The 20104-nt window shown below is 39.5% G+C and overlaps 1 protein-coding gene across 3 annotated transcripts in view; it reads left to right on the forward strand.

Moving 5' to 3' along the window:
• Nme7 (NME/NM23 family member 7) overlaps window positions 1–20104 on the forward strand; it is a 124429-nt gene that overhangs the window by 31325 nt on the left and 73000 nt on the right. For all 3 annotated transcript variants that reach the window (XM_021639431.2, XM_021639432.2, XM_060364600.1), the window contains exons 4-7: window positions 10278–10388; window positions 13056–13106; window positions 14895–15102; window positions 17423–17528. In XM_021639431.2, coding sequence (XP_021495106.2) covers window positions 10278–10388; window positions 13056–13106; window positions 14895–15102; window positions 17423–17528 — 476 coding nt within the window. The remainder of the gene's footprint in view (window positions 1–10277; window positions 10389–13055; window positions 13107–14894; window positions 15103–17422; window positions 17529–20104) is intronic.

The following is a 20104-nucleotide window of genomic DNA, read 5'->3' on the forward strand; positions in this document are numbered from 1 at the left end:
GATTTAGAAATTTTGGGGCTGAGATGATGGATGAGAAGCTGTGTCAAGGTGATGGAGTAAATGAAACAAGCCAAGGTAACAATGAGTAGACTGTGATCCAAAGAGAGAAAGATCGGGAGAACATCAGAAATAACAAAGTTTGAGATGGCTGGCTTTGGGGAATTTTATTCAGCTACAAAGAGTGAAATCCTGACATCTGCAAGAAAGTAGATACAACTAGAGATTATGTTAAGTAAAATAAGCCAGACTAATGATAGATATCATATGCTTTCTAAATATGTGGAATACAGGTAAAATGGGTGGGGGGTAGGAGGATGGATGGATGGATGGATGGATAGAGTGTAGAAAGAAGACTATGGGAGAGAGGTCTAAAGAGTCTAAGGAGTAGGGAACAAGATAGTGTAATAGAATACATATATGTCTGTTTTAGGACAATAAAACCAGACAGGGACTATTGGGGGAAGGGAATGATGCTAACAAGAAATGAGTCACCATAGGGGAGGTGAGCAGGATGTGAAAAAGAACAGAGTATAATGAAAATGTCACTCTTAATCACATTACTTTATATATTAGCTACTATATATATACATATTTGAAAGAAAATGATGTCAGCTGTGAAGTGTGGTCAAACAAAAAGGGCAACCCAGTGGGAAGGGGTGGGCAGCATGCTGCCCACTGTGGTTCCCTGGCAGAGCTGGCAGGAGGGGGTGGGGACAGGGTGGGACAGACCCTCATCCAAATTGTAAGCCAGGTGCACTGGTGAGAAGACACTGCCCTTGTCAAGCATATGTATGTGTGTGTGTGTGTACCTCTATATATGTGTGTAGATATACATATACACACGTGTGTATGTTTTTGTTTTTTTTGTTTGGTTTTCAAGACAGGGTTTTTCTGTGTAGCTTTAGCTGGACTGCTTTGTAGACCAGGCTGGCCTCGAACTCACAGAGATCCGCCTGCCTCTGCCTCTCCGACACCATGCATGGCTTATAGATACCTCTTTTTGTATGTCCCCTTCATATATATTTCTTACATATATGAATGGCATATATGAAAATGAACCAACCTGAGGTGGGAGAGACGATAAGGGTTGGTAAGAGTGTTAGCGCAGCAAGGTTCAGTGATATACATTATGAAAATGTCTTAGTGAAACCCATTGCTTTGTGCAATAACTACAATAAATTTTAATACCTGAAAAAAAAAAGACATGAGAATTTAAACATCCGAGACTGAGTAAGACCTGAAAATGATTCTTCCCATTCTGTCTTATTCATTCTTGTGTCTTTTGTTTCACTGAGCAAATCTCTTTACACATTGCAAGTGCCTAATTGCTAATCTGTGTCAGTTGACTGAATTAGTAAATTACAAATTCAGATTTATCCGTTCTTTTTTGTATTTTCTCCCTGTCCTCAAGTTATGACATCTAGTTGATAAGGAAGTTTAACTTGTTTGTCAATAATGCCTATTACTGATCTTCATTCATAGAATTAGCGTGTCTCTTAAGTGTTGAAGACATGACTGATTGATAACAATGAATGTAAAAAATGAACAAAAGAAAAGAAACTTTTGTGAACACTGTGATTCAGAGAAGCCAATCTGTCTCTCTTGTTCACAACTGTCTGGCAAACGTTTATTGAATGAATGAATGAGATTATGTGGTTGCAAATGCCGGGTATACAAAGAAGCACTGCCCTTGGCAGCCATTCCTGTCTCCCTCAGTTCTTCTCTCCTGTTGCACTTGGCTTGCATTAGTTACCTAGTTATGCTAACAAATACTTGAGATAAGTCATCTTATAAAAAGAAAAGGTTACTTTTTGCCTCTTAGTTTTGGAACTTTTATTCCATGACTGATGGGCCCAATGCTTTGGGTTCGCTGCAGTACAGCACATTATGAAGGGAGGTGAGTGGTGGAGGAAGCTGTTCACTTCAGGGAAGAAAAGTAATGGAGACAGGTCTGCCGCACACAGCTCTTCTAAGTTGTGACCTAAAGACCTCGCAGTAACCCTCTTCCCCCAGCGCGCGCGCGCACGCACGCAGGCACGCACGCACAGTTCTGCCGTAGAACTACAGACTTGGGAGTAAGCCTTTACACACGGGCCTTGGAAAACAACTATTGCAGGTATGGCATGGGTTTCCTGTTAGGTGTGTACTGTAGCACAGTACACACCTACCTTTTTATGCTTCTTTCCTTACTGTTTGCCATCCTGATTTTCTTCAGTTTTGATGGAGAAAGAAACAGAACCAATGGGAGAGTCAGCTAAAAATAAAGCTTTATAGCAAAAAAATAAAAATGACTTAATGATTTTCTTCTGAAAATTGATCTCTAGTGTTATGAAAATGACATTTTAATTTTCACTGTCCACATTTATGAGTTGCAGCTTTCTGAGAATAGATTAAATGTGTTGGAGATGAAATTTTAATTTCTTTATCGTTTTTGGCTCTGATTTTGGAGATATAGTATCTGAAAGATAGTATTTGTACTTGTGTACATATTATTGTAGCCCTTAATATTAGGGATAATTGTTGAAAGTTAAGGCTAAATGTTTAAAAGTTCCAGAAACTAAAAAAATAAATCAGTCAAGCTATTTCTTTTTTTTTTTACATTTTTAATTTATTATTTTTTTATTAATTACAGTTTATTCACTTTGTATCCCCCCCTGTACCTCCTTCCCTTCTCCCCTCCCAATCCCACTGTCCCTCTTCCCCACCCATGTTCGTCTCCCAGTCCACTGATAAGGGAAGCCCTCTTCCCCTTCCCTCTGATCCTAGTCTATCAGGTCTCATCAGGAGTGGCTGCATTGTCTTCTTCTATGGCCTGGTAAGGCTGCTTCCCCCTCAGGGGGAGGTGATCAAAGAGCAAGCCAATCAGTTTCTGTCAGAGACAGTCCCTGTCCCCATTACTATGGAACCCACTTGGATACTGAACTGCCAAAGGCTATCTCTGTGCAGGGGTTCCAGGCCATCTCTATGAGTGGTCCTTGGCTGACTCAGTCTCAGAAAAGACCTCTGTGCCCAGACTTTTTGGATCTGTTGCTCTCCTTGTGGAGCTCCTGTCCTCTTCAGGTCTTACTATCTCCCACTACTTTCATAAGATTCCCTGCACTCTGCCCAAAGTTTGGCTATGAGACTCAGCACCTACCTTGATACCCTGCAGGGTAGAGCCTTTCAGAGGCCCTCTGTGGTAGGCACCTGTCCTGTTCCCTGTTTTCTCCTTTCTCCGATGTCCATCCTCTTTGCCTTTCTGAATGGGATTGAGCATCTTAGCCAGAGTCCTCCTTCCTGATTAGCTTCTTTAGGTATACAGATTTTAGTATGTTTATCCTATATTACATGTCTAATATCCACTTATGAGTATATACCGTGTGTGTCTTACTGCTTCTGGGATACCTCACTCAGGAGGATGATCTTTTCCAATTCCCACCATTCACCTGTAAATTTCATGATTTCCTTGTTTTGTTTTGTTTTTTAATCGCTGAGTAATATTCCATTGTGTAGATGTACCACAATTTCTGTATCCATTCCTCAACTGAGGGGCATCTGGGTTGTTTCCAGCTTCTGGCTATTACAAATAAAGCTGCTACAAACATGGTTGAGCAGATGTCCTTTGTATACTTGAACGTCTTTTGGATATATGCCTAGGAGTGGTATAGCTGGATCTTAAAGCCTATTACCAAAATAGGTGAATTCCTAATATCTGTATAGGTAAGGAGCCCCTACAGAATAAAGTATTTCTTTCTGTGACTTCCTTATCCTGTCGTTACAGGGCCTTTCTAACTCTTGCGGGGCTTGAGGCTCAGTGTAGGGGTTAGTGCACAGGTGGTGGTGGGCCAAAGGTACAGTGATTATCTCATGGGAAATGAGCCAAGGACAACCGTAAGATTGTGAAAGTCCTGCAATCCTAGATCAAGAGGCATCTCTTATTCTCATAAGATCTGATGTTAGGAGTCAGTGAGAGTAAAGAAATAGCAACTATAACTTGTGTGTGTGTTTCTGTTTGTCTGTGGTTGTCTGTGTCTGTCCATTTGAGGTTGTGTGTGCACGTGCGCCTGGAGGCCATAGGTTGACATTAGGAATCTTCCTCTATCACTCTTTGCCTTATTTTTTCAGAGTTTCTCATGGAGTCTGGAGTTCACCAGTTTGGCCAGACTGGTCACGAAGTACCAGAAATCCACCTTCTCTTCCTTCCCAGTGCTAGGATTATAGACATACACCATCATGTTCAGCTTTTAACTGGGGTCTCAAAGCTCAGGCCCTCATACTTGTGTGGCAACTGAGCCATATCTGCAGCATCTGTAATCCCTTTTATGAATTGTAAGCATCTATAGCTTTCATTCATTGTGGACAACAGTATATGCCAGTGTCCTGGATGGTTTTCCAAAGTGGTTGTACAAGTTTACACTCCCACTAGCAGTGGAGGAAGGTTCCCCTTTCTCCACATCGTCACCAGCATGTATTGTCATTTGAGTTTTTAATCTTAGCCATTCTGACAGGTGTAAGATGGAATCTCAAAGTCGTTTTTATTTGCATTTCCCTGATGATTTAAGGACATTGAGCAGTTCTTTAAGTGCTTCTCTACCATTCAAGGTTCCTCTATTGAGAATTCTCTGTTTAGCTCTGCATCTCATTTTTTAATTGGATTTTTTTGGTTTGTTGGTGTTTAATTTCTTGAGGTCTTTATATATTCTAGGTATTAGTCCAGATACACTAAATCTCCTAGAATAGAAGGTGGGTAAGAGCCTCGAACTCATTGGCACAGGAGACAACTTCCTGAACAGAACACCAACAGCACAGGCTCTAAGATTTACAATTAATAAATGGGACCTCATGAAACTGAAAAGCTTCTGTAAAGCAAAGGACACTATCCATATTATGAAATGGCAGTCTACAGATTGGGAAAAGATCTTCACCAGTCCTATGTTTGACAAAGGGCTAATGTCTTGGCTAGTTTTATGTAAACTTGACACAAATTAAAGTCATCTGAGGGGAGAGGACTTCATTTAAGAAAGTGCCTGTGTAAGATTTCGTTGTAGGCAGGACTGTTAAGGCATTTTTTTTTTTCAGTTAGTGATTGATGGGGGAGGGCTAAGCTCATTATGTGTGGTGCTGTTCCTGGGCTGGTGGTCCTGGGTTCTATAAGAAAGCAGGCTGAGCAAGCCATGAAGAGCAAGGCAGTAAGCAGTGTTCCTCTGTAGCCTCTCCATCAACTCCTGCCTCCAGGATCCTGCCCTGTTTGGGTTCATGTCCTGACTTCCTTCAATGATGAACAATGAGATGGAAGTGTCAGCTGAATAAGCCCTTTCTTCCTTAACGTGCTTTTTGGCCGTGGTGTTTCATCACAGCAACAGAAATCGTAAGAGCTGGTCACTGTGATGGGCACTTTGCATACTCATCTCAGCCTTCATTTAAACCAGCGACAGTGATCTGAGAAGGTGGGGTTAATAGTCTAAATGGAGCTAAACAAAGTAAAAATGGTCCTAATAATTGTTATTTCTGTCTTCTAACTCTGATTTGTGAAGGAATAAATGTTCTCAACTCTGAGTCTGTAGAATGATGAAGTACCTTGGCCAGTCACACCTGTAGAAAGTAAAAGGAAACGAACAAACTCAATTGGTTTTCATTACTAGAAAATGTGTCCGTGTTCTGCCTAACTTCATATAATCCGTCCGCTGACAAATACTGTTGGGTGGGACTGTCTTAGGGTTTCTGTCGCTGTGACGGAAACACCATGACCAAAACTCAAGCTGGGGAGGAAAGGGATCATTCAGCTTATACTTCCACATTGCTGTTCACAGTGAAGGAAGTCAGGACAGGAGCTCAAACAGGGAAGGATCCTGGAAGCAGGAGCTGATGAAGAGGCCACTGGGATGCTGCTTACTGGCTGGCTTCCTCTGGCTTGCTCAGGTTATTATAGAACCCAGGACCACTAGCCTAGGGATGGCATCACAGCGGGCTGGATCCTCCCTCACTGAACACTAATTGAGAAAATGCCTTACAGCTGGATCTCATGGAGGCCTTTCCTCAGCTGAGGCTCCTCACTCCCTGATGACTCTAGCTTGTATCACGGTGACACACAAAACCAGCCCCTTGTCAACTTGACACACAAACATCGCTATTAAGCCACAATCCTTCCTTTCTTATTCGTTCCCAAGGTCTGTAAATGTTCCACCATCTTTACAAATTCAAACACATTAAAATTTCAGTCCCTTTAAAATAGCCAATCTCTTAAAGTCCAAACTTTTTTAAAATTCAAAGTCTTTCAGCTGTGGGCCCTGGTACAATACATTACTTCAAGAGAGGAAAAACCAGGGCACAGTCACAATGAAATCAAAGCTAAACCGAACTCCAAACATCCAATATCTGGGATCCACTCACAATGTTCTGGACTCCTCCAAAGGGCTTGGGTCACTTCTTCAATTCAGCCCTCTGGAGCACACACAGCTTGTCCTCTAGGCTCCTGCTGGCTCCACTCCACTGCTGCTGCTGCTCTTGGTGGTCATCCCTTGGTACTGGCATCTCCAAAACTGCTGGGGTCCTCTGCTGCAACTGGGCTGCACTTTCACCAATAGCCTCTCACAGGCTGTCTTCATGGTGCCAAGCTTAACTTCTTTGTATGACCCCTTCTGTCCTGGGCCTTCACCTGCCACTGAAGCTGCCCTTCACCAATGGCCTCTCCTGGCCTCTCACAGTGCCAAGGCTCAGCTGCTCTCCATGACGTCTTCATGCCTTCAAAACCAGTACCACCTGGATGACTCTCACACATTACCAAGTCCAGCTGACATCATGAGAAACAACTGTGGCCACCTCTGGAGCACAGCTTCATTGTGCTGACTCAGGAAACGCTTTCCAGAAGATTTTACCTCAGTGATGCTGGTCTCTTCATAATCACTGCTAATGTCTTAGCTCCAGCTGACCAGCATCTGTCGTTCCAAGCACACAAAGGTATCTCTTGAGCAGTTCTGCTCTCTTGTTAATCACAGCTGGTTCTTCAGCCCCCGCTAACCAGAACCACAGAATCTTAAATCAAAAGAGCAGAACCCTCACAGAGTCTTTAATCTTCCCTCTGAAATTTTACAAGCCGGACCTCCATCTTCTGCACTGCTTTCAGCATTCTTTTCTTCCAAGCTTCTGCAGGAACAAACTACTGAAGTCTTAACACTCCGTGGCTTTTCTGGCCCAAAGTTCCAAAGTCCTTTTCCAATCCTGTCAACACATGGTCAGACCTATCATAGCAATAGCCCGCTCCTGTTTCGTTGCTGTGAAGAGACACCATGACCATGGTAACTCTTATGAGGGAAAACATTTAATTGGGGCTGGCTTACAGTTTCAGAGGTGTAGTCCATTATCATCACGGTGAGAAGCACAGCAGCATGCAGGCAGACATGGTGCTGGAGAAGGAGCTGAGAGTTCTACGTCTTGATCTGCAGGCAGCAGAGGGGGACTACTACACTGCACTGGGCTGAGCTTGAGCATGGGAGACCTCAAAGCCTGCCAGCACAATGACACACTTTCTTTACTAAAGCCACACCCACTCCAACAAGGCCACACCTCCTAATGGTGCTCTTCCGCATGGGCTGTGAAACTGGCATTCAAACCCATGAGACTAATTTTTAAACTGGATATATTTTAATCTGAATAAATACTTGAAGTATTGGGCCTTTGTGGATATAGTTAATGTAAATGTAAAAGGAAAGAACGGAGCCTCTCAGATTGTTACCCGATCCCCAAATGTCTGCCATGATATACCCATGTGTGTGCACATGTGCCTGGAAACACACAAACACACACATACACATGCACACACACTTTAAAAGTGTAATTAAACATTCTTTGTGTTTAATTATACAAACATCTATGATATGAGCATGTACCTTCTGGCTTACCTTGAAGTTGTAGAATTTGCTCCCAAATTATTTTAGGGTTGATCATCTGTTAGTCTCTGCCCTCCTCCAATACTGCAGCGCATATTAAGGTTTACATTGCCAGGGGCCATGTTGGCAAGTCAAAAGCAACTTGGACTCGCACTTTTCATATTTTAGACTATTTTAATAATTGTTTACTATCGAGTGAAGTCATCTCTACTGAAAGGTTGTAATTGTAACTTTTATTCTCCTGATGTAATTGTCATCTTGGAGGCTTACTGCGAATAACTGGCCCTTTTCTAGTTTTTCTGAACTCTCACTGGCTGGTTCAGCTCAGCTGTTCCGGCTCAACCTCATCTCCAAGCTGACAGGTTCAAACTGGCTTCTCTCAGCTTCTCCTGAATTGCTCTGCTTCAGAATTCCACAAACCAAACTGCACCAAACTGCACCAAACTGCATGAGCTCAACCGCCCTGAACTTCCTATACTGTACCGTATGGTACTGTATGGTTCCGTACTGAACTTCCTATACTGTACCGTATGGTACTGTATGGTTCCGTACTGAACTTCCTATACTGTACCGTATGGTACTGTATGGTTCCGTACTGAACTTCCTATACTGTACCGTATGGTACTGTATGGTTCCGTACTGAACTTCCTATACTGTACCGTATGGTACTGTATGGTTCTGTACTGAACTTCCTATACTGTACCGTATGGTACTGTATGGTTCTGTACTGAACTCAGCTGTACTGTTCTATCTTCTCTATTGGACTATCCACTGTGATCAACTCTACTCCTTCTCCATCCCCCCCTTCTTTTCAATAAGTATTACCCATGTTTTAAAAAGAGTTTTCAGTAGAAAGATGCCTCTTGAGACTGTAATCCTTTATCCACGAAGTGCAGTGAGACATGGGAGAAATCACAAATTGGTTACTGTTTAAAGTGGATTGTTATATACTTAGAACAAACACAAATACATTTTGAAACATTTTCACAAGTGAGCATGCTTATTCCTTTAGGCCCACAGCGTTCAGAGAGGCCCTAGCACAGAACTGACAAGCTTCTTGCAGGCCCACTGTCATCTAGGATGTTATACGGCAGACCACCAGTTGTCTTCTCTGACCAGAAGTTTGCTGCAGTTTTGCTCAGAGCCTGAAGCATTTGAGAGTTGTTCTTCTTCATGGCTCTGGGTGGGGACTGTTGTTTGACAGAAATCTGCATCCTGTCTGCGTGGCAGAGGCTGGCCAATCTGTTTTCTCACTGTCTGTTGAGACAGTTAATTTAACCTTAGTTTTCATGTTGTTTTCTTGAAACTGCTGCCTGCTGCATATGATGGTGCTTGTTTCAGTGCAAGCACAGAGGTGGCTGTGGGAGCTTGCCAGACTGAGTTACGGACTCTGGTGGAGCCTTTTGGAAGAAAGCATGATTCATGGTTAGAGGCTGCCATGGCATTTGATAGTCACATGTGTTGTTGGCAGACAGGACGGTCGGGTCTTTGTGCTTTAACCTTGGCTGTGAATCGAGACCCAGAAGAAGAATTTATAATTACTTTGGAGTAATTACTTACAATTATTTATAATTACTTTTACATGCTGAACTGAAAGCATGGCATGAATAAGTTTTAGTCGTTAGAGAACAAACACTAAATTCCTAGTATATTTACTGCAGTTTCTTGGGGACTATTGTGTCTATAAAAATATCCTATAGTATATGGACATTTTAAACACGTGCATTTTATTAGTTGGGTATTTAAACACATACACACTTTTAAGGCTGTGATAGCTTAACAGATAAAGGCACATGCCATTGAGATAGAGGATTGTGCTGTATCCTTGAGACCCACATGGTAGAAGAGAACTGACTGTCACAGGTTATCTTCTGGCCTCCGTACACAGGCTATAACATGCTCACACCCACACACATACATAAATACACACATGAAAATTAAATAAATGTAATAAAAATTAAGAATAAAATAACAACTTTAGTGTTCTTCCCTACCCATTTTCTTCTCTTTCTCCACTGCTTCCTCTTACTTATTTTATTTTTGAATAGACAGAGTCTTGCTATATATTCTTGGCTGGTCTAGAACTGTTTATGTAGAGCAGACTGACCTGAAACTCACCATAGAGGTGGTCTATCCACTTTGCATTCTAGGTGCTAGAATTAAATGGGTGTGCCACCATACCCAGCCTCTTGACTTTTAAAAACAAAGTGTAGCAAATTTTTATTTCTTTGAAAAAATAGTAATCTTTCTTTAGGTAAGTTTTTAAGAGGTAATCATGTTTAACACACTGCCCTATATTTTTAATTTGGATGTTAATGGTCTGGTAGAGTTGTGAGGGAAATGACTGTTTAGAATCATAAATAAAAACTGTAGGACTTTTTATTTTCACATCCATTTTTTATTTCTTTACAGAACATTAGCCCTGATCAAACCAGATGCAATATGCAAGGTTGGAGAAATAATTGAAATGATAAACAAAAATGGATTTACTATAACCAAACTCAAAATGGCGATGCTTTCAAGGTATTTAACGTGGTTCTCATTTTTGAATTATGCAATATCATTTATCTTTCTCATTATGCTTTAAATAAATGAAAGTGAAAAGCAAACAAAGAAAAAGCCAACAGAACAAAAACAAAACATCAACAACAAAAAAACTTTCACTGAATGGCAAATGTAGAATTTCATGATCATCAAAGCAAGACAATAGATAATCAGCGAAGCAGTGACTGAGCTCTAAGCAATTAGAAGTTGTCAGATTGCATGGCCCTCATGTAACTGTGTTGACTCCACTGCCCCATTTGCTTTTATAACGGTAATTCTTGACATAATCTCTTCTATGTGAGAATAATACACTATATGAAAATAATAGAGCATGTGAACTTCTAAGGATTTCTATTCTGGTTTCCAAAAGAAATGCATTTAGAAGTGTTTATTTACATTTTACTCATCTTAATGTATATGCCAGAATGCCTGTTTATTTCTCCAAAAAAATAGTAGATTGAATTGAATTATTTTTTTAAAGTATTTGATGAAAATAAGACTTATCCTAGTAAGCCTTTTCTGTCACAAAATAATTGTGGTCCCAGGATAAAGTTGTCTTTACCTTGGAAATGGTAACAAAATATCCACAATTCCAGAGAACAGAGAACTTGTCTCCTTCAATGCCAGTGTCTCATTCAAGGTAGGATAGAAATAAGTGAAGTGGTTAAGCACATAGCAACATTTTGGTCACTGATAGACTGACTGTTTATGATGATGGTCTCATAAGATTTCAATGGAGATGAGAATTTTTTTTTTTTTTTGGTCACCTAGTGGTAGCCATCTTGCCATGGTACAACCTTATCACTTGTTTGAGGTGATGCTGGTGTAGACAACAAAGGAACTTCCAGTAGAACAGAGTATGAATGCTTCATAACACATTACATATGCTCCTGTCGACCACTCCAGTCCTGCCAAGGTCCCATGTAGGCAGCCACAGTAGCTGTGAGTTTATGATTATAATGGCTGTGTCATGCCCAAGAGATAACATTTTGAAGTTCTTCTCCCTGTCTTTCATCTCTTACATTCTTTCCATCCTTTATTCCATGATTCTCCCTGAGCCTTAGAGCTCATGGTATAAATAACTTGTTTAGGGCTTGAGCACTAAGGTATCTCTTTCTCTCAGTATCTTGAGCATCCTAGAATCTTTGCATCCATCACTGTTGACTGGAAAGAGGCTTATCTGAGTAAGGCTCTTGAGAGCCTCATTTGTCTACAGGTATAAACAGTTGCATAGAAGATAGCTTGACACCATGTCAATTTGGCTATAGAACAATAGGTTCCCCCAATGGTCTATGACCTCCCTATCCTTGGGTGATAAGATCTTAAAAGCATTGAATACAAAATTAATTCTCAAGTCTGAAAGGTTTTGGGGGTTTTGCTGTCAAACACTTTTAGTTTATTTGCTATTTAAAAAAAATATAGTCGAGGGGCTGGAGAGATGGCTCAGCAGTAAAGAGCACTGGCTTCTCTTCCAGAGGACCCAGGTTGAGTTCCCAGCAACCACGTGGTGGCTCACAGCCATCTGTAACTCCAGGGGATCTGACACCCTTTCAGAAGACTATGAGCCCTGCATGCATGTGACAAGCATACAGATGGGCTAAATCCTATACATTTAAAGTAAATTAACATTTTATAAAAATTAGTTGATATATATATAAATATATATACATATATTTATTACATAGTGTAAAATTCTTTTTAAATTCAGCAAGAAAGATGCACAGTTATAAGCAAAGATACCTGATTTTGCTGGGGTTAAGAAAGTGTTTTTTTTTTTAGTTCTTCAAGCTTTCCAGTTTATAGTATCCTTTTATTTTCTCTAAATACTTTTAGTGGAAAGGTAGATTTTAATCTGTATAATTTGTCAAGCAGTTTTTTAAAATATAAATATATAGATATTTTCTTTGAAGATATCTAACTAAGAATTAAGCAAAAACTGGTAAAAAAAAAAATCACAGGGCTTTGGGATATAGGTCAGTGGTAGAGCTCCCTGCTAGCATGAGTGAGGTCCTAGGTTATCCCCAGCACATGACAAAAAAATAAAAAAAGCTGTAGACACAATCTTAAAGATTAAAATTAATTCTGGGGCTGGAGAGATGGCTCAGAGGTTAAGAGTTCTGGCTGCTCTTTCAGAGGTCATGAGTTCAATTCCCAGCAACCACATGGTGGCTCACTGCCACCTAAAATGAAATCTGGTGCCCTCTTCTGGCGAGCAGGTGTATGTGCAAACACACATTGTGTGCGTAATAAATAAATGTTTAAAAAATTAATTCTGATTTTTTAATTAGAAGATATCTGTTCATTTTTATGTAACTTGTTTAGACTTTAAATAATAAACATTTTTATTGAACTGATATGTAACATTGTATTGAGAATACAATGAGATATTAGTAAAATGGAAGACAGATGAAATGTAACATTAATAAAATAGCAAAAACATCCTCTTATTTTAATTTTCTGTCTTAGCATAGATAGACCCTATACTCAGGATATGCTGTTAGGTAAAAAAATAAAATAAAATAAAACACTAATTAATTTATATTTAAATCATATGTGTGTATGTATGTTTTCATTTTATTTTATTAATATAAGCTAAAATAACTATTTTCAAAAATCTTAATCGTTTTTATTTTGATTATTTTGTAGGAAAGAAGCAGTAGACTTTCATGTCGACCATCACTCAAGGCCTTTTTATAAGTAGGTGCTTAGCTTGGGGGCAAAATTGTTTTCTTTATACTTTTGTTAGATAAGACTTCTTATATCCACCACTCAGTACTTGAACCTTTAATCAGAAACAAATGGATGACTTATCTGTTTTAAGGAACATTCTTTTATATTTCATTAAATTAAAAAAGGTGTTGTATATTTTATGTCAGAAATTTTGTTGTGCTTTTAAGGTCCTTATTTTGGTATCTTGTATGTACAAAGCAATAGTCACCCAACTGAATAAGGATATATATTTTATTCCGTTGAAAATAGCTAATTATATGTTAGAAACTGAAAATTATTATAAATATTTTGGATGTAATTAATGTGAGTGATATGCGTATTCATTGCTATTGACAAAGGGATGACAAATTTCTAATAAAGACAAGTAGATTTTTAGCCAATATGCTATGGTAGGCATTTTATTTGATATCCTACATAGAAAGCTAACTTTAAAAAAAAGAGACTTTATTTAATAAAATTACTGTATTTTAGCTTACTCGGATATTATAAAGTATTCCTAAGCTTTGTTAGAATTATCATATACTTATTTGGCAGCTGTTCTTTGTTTTAGGTTCTTTGAATGTCTTTATAACAACTCCTAGTTTAATACCTTACATGTAGTTCAGTGGCAGAAAGTTGGAATGATGAATGAACTGGTTGCATGGCACTGAGAACTGACAAAAGCTGCAGTAAATGGAGGCCGCTCTCCACCAGCATCTTCTCAGCAGCCCACCGCTCCCTCCGTCGTTCCATGCCACCCTCACGGTGGAGAACTCCGTATTAATCAGATAGTGGATTAAAATGTCTTGAGGTTGGATCTTATTTTATGCCCTAGATTCTGATATGTAAACAACACTGATGTTCTGGCAATTAGTCCTTCCTTCTCTCTGTTTTGGTTTGGTTTGGCTGCTGAGGCCTAGGGGAAAATTGTGAGGAGGTCTTTTCCTCTTAGCATGGTGGTATAGATAATCCCTTCTACATGGTATTTCTTGGAAATGTTCTTCTAAGTGAGCTGGAGCGAATAATGAAGGGTGAGAGGACAGTATATAAGAAAGTCACAAGGTAATAGACCGGAAAGGCCTGTTACAGCATCGTCCTTTCTTGAGAAGGCCCTGTCCCCTCTCTATTTTGCCTCTGCATAAGAAACTAAGGGCCCGGGACATCCTTATTTCAAGTAAATTTATTGTTGCATCTTGTGTACATAAAGAAATGGAAAAATAAAGTGAAGTGTCAATTTTCATTCCCTGTTGTTGAAGGCCTGTAGACATTCTATTTCTTTATCCTACTGATTTAGAGTTCTCATTCTCTGCATTCCAGTACAAAATTAAATACATTCTTATTGACAATGTTACAAAATATCATGCTCGTCATTTTATTATTAAATTCTACCTGACTGCTGCAGTGAACCATATGAAATAAAGAAATAAAAAGAGACTCCCTTTTGTCCCTCTTGGAGTAATGGGGAAAGATTAGGTCAACAATAAGCATTTTAAATTGGTGAACTAATCCGAGGTCAGCAAGCTCCCACCACCTCCTGCAAACCAAAGTGAACCTGACATAACTTCCGTAACGATTTCATAGCAAACTAGGTCACCGTCAGGCACTGTGTTCTGAGGATTTGCATTGCCCATGCTCACATACTTCACTGTGCCCAGAAACTGGGACCACAGCATGCTGGTGGTCCCTGACTGTAGTCTTAATGCATCTTCATTGTTAAGGCAGATGTCTGGACTGACAAGAGTAGAGAAGTAACTCAGGCTTTTCCCTGTTTCCTAGTGAACTGATCCAGTTTGTTACCAGCGGGCCTGTTATTGCCATGGAGATTTTAAGAGATGATGCGATATGTGAGTGGAAAAAATTGCTTGGACCCGCAAACTCTGGGTTAGCTCGTACAGAAGCCCCTGAAAGCATCAGAGCCCTCTTTGGGACAGATAGCATAAAAAATGCAGCTCACGGCCCTGATTCTTTTGCATCTGCTGCTAGAGTAAGTTGTTTTGAGAAATATTTTTCTTCTGTTTCATTTGGGAAATTCTTTTATGTCAAAGTAGAACATTTCTCCCTCTGAGGACTTTGGGAGGATTTAAACAGCTGGTGTGATATTTTCCTAGGATCAAGGGGTGTTTCAAAGCCACACCTTCTTTTTTAAATTAGTCGTGTTGGTGACAGTCAAATACAGTTTTCTCCAATCTGACACTGGTTGCCTCACGCCTGTCTCTATGTAAAAGCTTAAATTGCTGGGGCTCCTGTTTGTGACTGAATTCAATTAAGAATGCTAGTTTATGGCTCGATCATAGATATTCCACAAGAAGACTTCATTTGGGTAGTCTACTTGTAGTTCAGATCAAGCAGTGGCGTGAGCCAAGTAGGCAGCTTGACCTGGATGGGATTTGCAGCCTAGATGGAGAAGCAAGAACCCCAGATGAAGGCACTGGTATCAAAGCCCGACGTCCTGATGTCGCCTGGGACCATATGGTGGAAGGAGAGAATTGATTCTGCAAGTTGTTCTCTGCCCTCTGCCCGTGTGCATACACATTGCACATACATATAGGCAGGCAGGCAGGCAGGCAGGCATACAGACAGATGTAATAAAGATTTCAGAGCAAAAAAAAAAAAGTTTCTTCCTTAAAAAAATAAAAAATAAAAAAGAAATCTAGGTTTTAACAACAACAACAAAAAAAAAATAAGAAGAATACTGGATGTGAATATTTGTAAGAGCTTATTTGTAATAGCCCATGCTAGAGATATCACAAATGCCCAGCAGATGCATGAAATGAATGAATGAGCAAGCCATGATATAGCCATCATGGATATGATTTGTCAAAAAAAAAAAAAAGAATTTATCATAGGAAGTCAATCTCAAAATATTTTTATTGAATGAAAAAGGCTCGAAAAAAATAGCATAAATTATATGAATCTATTTATATAAAATTATAGAAATTACTTTATAGTGAGAAAAGTAGGTTTATAGTTAATAGTAATAATAACAATTATAGTTACTTATTTTTAAACATCCTGCCAACAGAATCACTCAAATCTATACAGTATTTGAGTAAATTCTCCTCAAAAAAAAAAAAAAATACTTACACAGAAAAGTAGAAGGGAGATTATTAGAGACTAGGATGGGGGAGGGTAGAGGGAAAAGTAAGGTAGGGCAATACGGGATTGGATTTTATCACAATGTGTGTTCTACCTTTATGAAGGTAGAACACCCCCATGAAGCCCATTATTCTTTATAATTAATATGTCCTAATCACATATGAAAATTTACTAGTAGAGCATATTAACATAACTTATCTTTTATTTATTTTATTGTAAATTCGAATTGGGGTCGCACTGTGTAGCCATAGTTGGCCTGGAACTTGTTATATGGGCCAGGGGACTTGCATTAGCGGTGAACCTCTTGCCTCTGCCTCCTGAATGGGAGGTTTGATCTTTCAAGAATAAATTTAGTGAAAAGCAACTACTCGGAGGCAGGCTTTGTTCTAGGGTGTTCAGGAAGCTGCTAAGCTCTGCGAGCTGGTTCTTTTCTTCAGATTCATAATTTGGTAGATGACAAGTGCCTGAACAATTACAGCTGTGACAGGCACATGGCATGATTGGGACAGCAGGGAAGGCTTTCTAGAGGTGAGGATTCGGATAGTCCTTTGTTCACTGGCAGATGTTGTGGAGCATGGAACGGAGGTTTTTGTGGAGAACATAGTAGAAAGAACAGTGCTAAAAGCTTCAGAACAGCATTTGAGTAAAAGAATTGATGAATGGGGACATCTTTGGGGTTCATTCCGATTGCTGATTTGTCGGCTTAATGAGCCCTGGGCAAAGCAAATAGCCATTGTGTGAATCAGGCCACAATATATTGCTCATTTTGATTATGATAGAACTGTTGTAAATTATTGTTAATTAACTGTGGTTCTCAGACTCCTAAGCATTAACTTTTCTGTTTCTGTAAGTGTTCTTGTTTTAACTTTATTTTACATATTTTTAACTTAATATTATATTTGTATTTATGAACTATTCTTTGGGCAAGATAAAAACTTTATATTGGTTTTTTTTTTCCTAATTCTCAGAATTGGTTGAGACCTTGTTACTTATATTGCTTTGATTATTACTTTTTGCATGTTCTTCTGATTGTAAGTGCTGAAATGGAGCTGTCATTCAGTCTTTGTAAATTCACATTTAGAAAATTGGAACCAAAGAATTTCTATCATGAAACTTTAAAAGTAATTGTATATCTCCAGAAAAATTCTGTAAGTTTCAGATAAGAGGTCATCTGTGTCAAAAATCCCTTTTCTCATCTTTATCTTAAGGAAATGGAATTATTTTTCCCTTCAAGTGGAGGCTGTGGACCAAAAAACACTGCTAAATTTACCAACTGTACCTTGTGCATTATTAAGCCCCATGCCATCAATGAAGGTGAGTGGCATTTGAAGTTGTTTTATTAATTGAATAGCTTATTTTGTTAACATTTGTTAACAGTTGTTTTCTTAGAGCTGAAATTAAAGAATGCTGTAATATTTCATTTTTCTTCTTTGAAGGCACATGAATCAAGGCCACATTTAAGGGGCAATCTATCTAAATTTCTATCCTCATTTTGGTATCTGCATTCTTAGGAGCGGTTCCTCGGGTTCCTGGCCATGGCCATGCTCATCAATGCTATGAACAGATCTTGCTTCCTTGCCTTCTAATCTTCCTACTGTCTTTCCAATCGCATTACTAAGGTTCACCCACTTCGCTTAGATAGCACTCCGAGCACATCATAGAAAGCATTGTTGTTAGGGCTGGACTGATGGTTCAGCAGTTGAGAGTAATTATTGTTTTGCAGAGGACCTGGGTTTGGTTCCCAGTACCTACAAGGTGGCTTACACCTACACACAATTCCAGTTCCAGGGGATCCGATGCCCTCTTCTGACCTTGAGGGCAGGGTCTGCTTGTGGTGCACATACCTACATGCAGGCAAAACGCTAATGGACATAAAATAAATATTCAAAACATTAAACAATGTTTATCACATCCAGAGCATGTCTTTACTGAGAAAATTGGAGATACCCCCTCCAGTCCTCTGTACCTAAAATAGTTCTTTGATGGACATAATTATCTCTCCTTTCTAAACTTGGGCTACAGTCATACTTCATGGTCATTTTAACATTTATAATTTGCCCAATTCACTTGGTTAATAATGCAATTTGAAGTTTGAAGACTTATTCCAAATTTCTTATAGCCCTTGTTATTTTTTTTTTTTTTTTGTATTTATCTCTTTCTATAATAATACTGTATGCTGGTATATTTGATTTTTACCCATGGGCAGCAATGAAGAGATTAAAAGAGAGTTGCTGGTTAGAGAGGAACTGACGTGGAATAGGTTACATGCTGACTTCCTCAAAAACTCCCTCAGTACCCAACACCCAAGCCCCTGGGTGCAGTAGGTTTCTTGCCAGCTAACCTGCGAGGCAGAGCACAGCTTGATGCAGTCCTTGTAGACAGGTCTGCGGAGAGGCCATTGAAAATACTGTCTAGGATGGGATCTTCTGTCTTTGCAGTAGAGCCTACTACAGAGGGCCTCTGAGAGACTCTACCCAGCAGGGTATCGAAGCAGATGCTGAGACTCATAGCCAAACTTTGGGCAGAGTTCAGGGAATCCTATGAAAGAAGGGGGAGATGAAAGACCTGGAGGGGATAGGAGCTCCGCAAAGGGAGCAACAGAACCCAAAGTACCTGCTTTTATTCTTCACCATCTGGGCCTTTCCATGTCATTATTGGAGTCGGAGACCTTCTTCCCAGCTCACATGTTTATTTCTCCATGTTAACCCATTGTGACCTCCTTCCTCCTCTCTTCCCAGCCGTCTGTCTCCCATGCTTCTTGTGTTTCTTCCATCCTCAAAAGCTTGGGAACTTTAGCCACTCCTAACCCATTCTGCCCTGCGCCCGTATAGGCCATTTAATGAACTAATCAGATATAATTGTTTTAGGCAGATTTACACAAACAAGAATGGCTGTATCCAGTGGGCAGTAATCAGATCTTGAAGGCCAGTAATTAGCATTAGACCAACCTCAACAATGCCCCCAGCTCTTAATGGAGTTAGCTTTTAAACTTTACTATGTACCCAATTAATGATTTTTCTTTAAGGGCTCTTTGTTCGAAGCCAGCCCTAGTTATGCATTTCTGGGTTGTCTATGGCTGCTGTGAGGTTACACAGCAGGAGAAGCTGTAACATATACCATATGATGGAAAGCGCTGGAAATATTAATTGCTGCCTGTTTTCCATAGAAGCCTTTCCTATAAGTTATATACTTTAATATGTTATGCCAAATTTTAGCATGTACTCTAAATTTTATAAATGAAACTTAAAAACTTATTCACTCCAGTTTGTACTAAAGAAATTGGAATGCTTTAATCTCCTGAATCAGAAGCTGCTAAAATCTCCCATTGTGAAAATGTTAACTTGTATGTTTTTACTTCCTAAATAAAGTTTATTGATTTGACTTACATACACAAAATGTATACATTCTGAGCATAAAGTTCTGGTAATATACTTTGGTGTCTTGAACTCCCCGGATCAAGAATTTCTTAGTTTGTGAACCTGTTTTTGCCTGATGTCTTCTTTTTGGAGGCTTTTAGAGGATGTGTGGCTAATTTTAGCCAATTGTTTGGTTGCTTGATTGATTGGTACTGCATTACAGCCAAAGGGTTGAATAGATTCATTCGATGCTTAGTTATGTGCCTTTGTGGTTATCTATTAAAAACAAAGCACCTTTGCCTTCTTTTTTTTTTTTTTTTTTTTTTTCTAGAGTCAGAGGTACTCTGACAGCTGACTGGAGTAAATTGAAATCTGTTGCTAGGCAGCAACGTGCCTGGCAACTGTGGTGTCTCAGGTATTAGGAGCCTTAGGTCTCTTCAGAGCCCATGATGCATAGTGTACACAGATCTGTCCTCATCCAAATTAGAAGATTCTTAACCTAGAAAGCAGGGGGAAAGAGCTTTGTGGAAATCC

Source organism: Meriones unguiculatus, chromosome 11 (assembly GCF_030254825.1).
Source record: "Meriones unguiculatus strain TT.TT164.6M chromosome 11, Bangor_MerUng_6.1, whole genome shotgun sequence".
In the NCBI taxonomy this organism is placed as follows: domain Eukaryota; kingdom Metazoa; phylum Chordata; class Mammalia; order Rodentia; family Muridae; genus Meriones; species Meriones unguiculatus.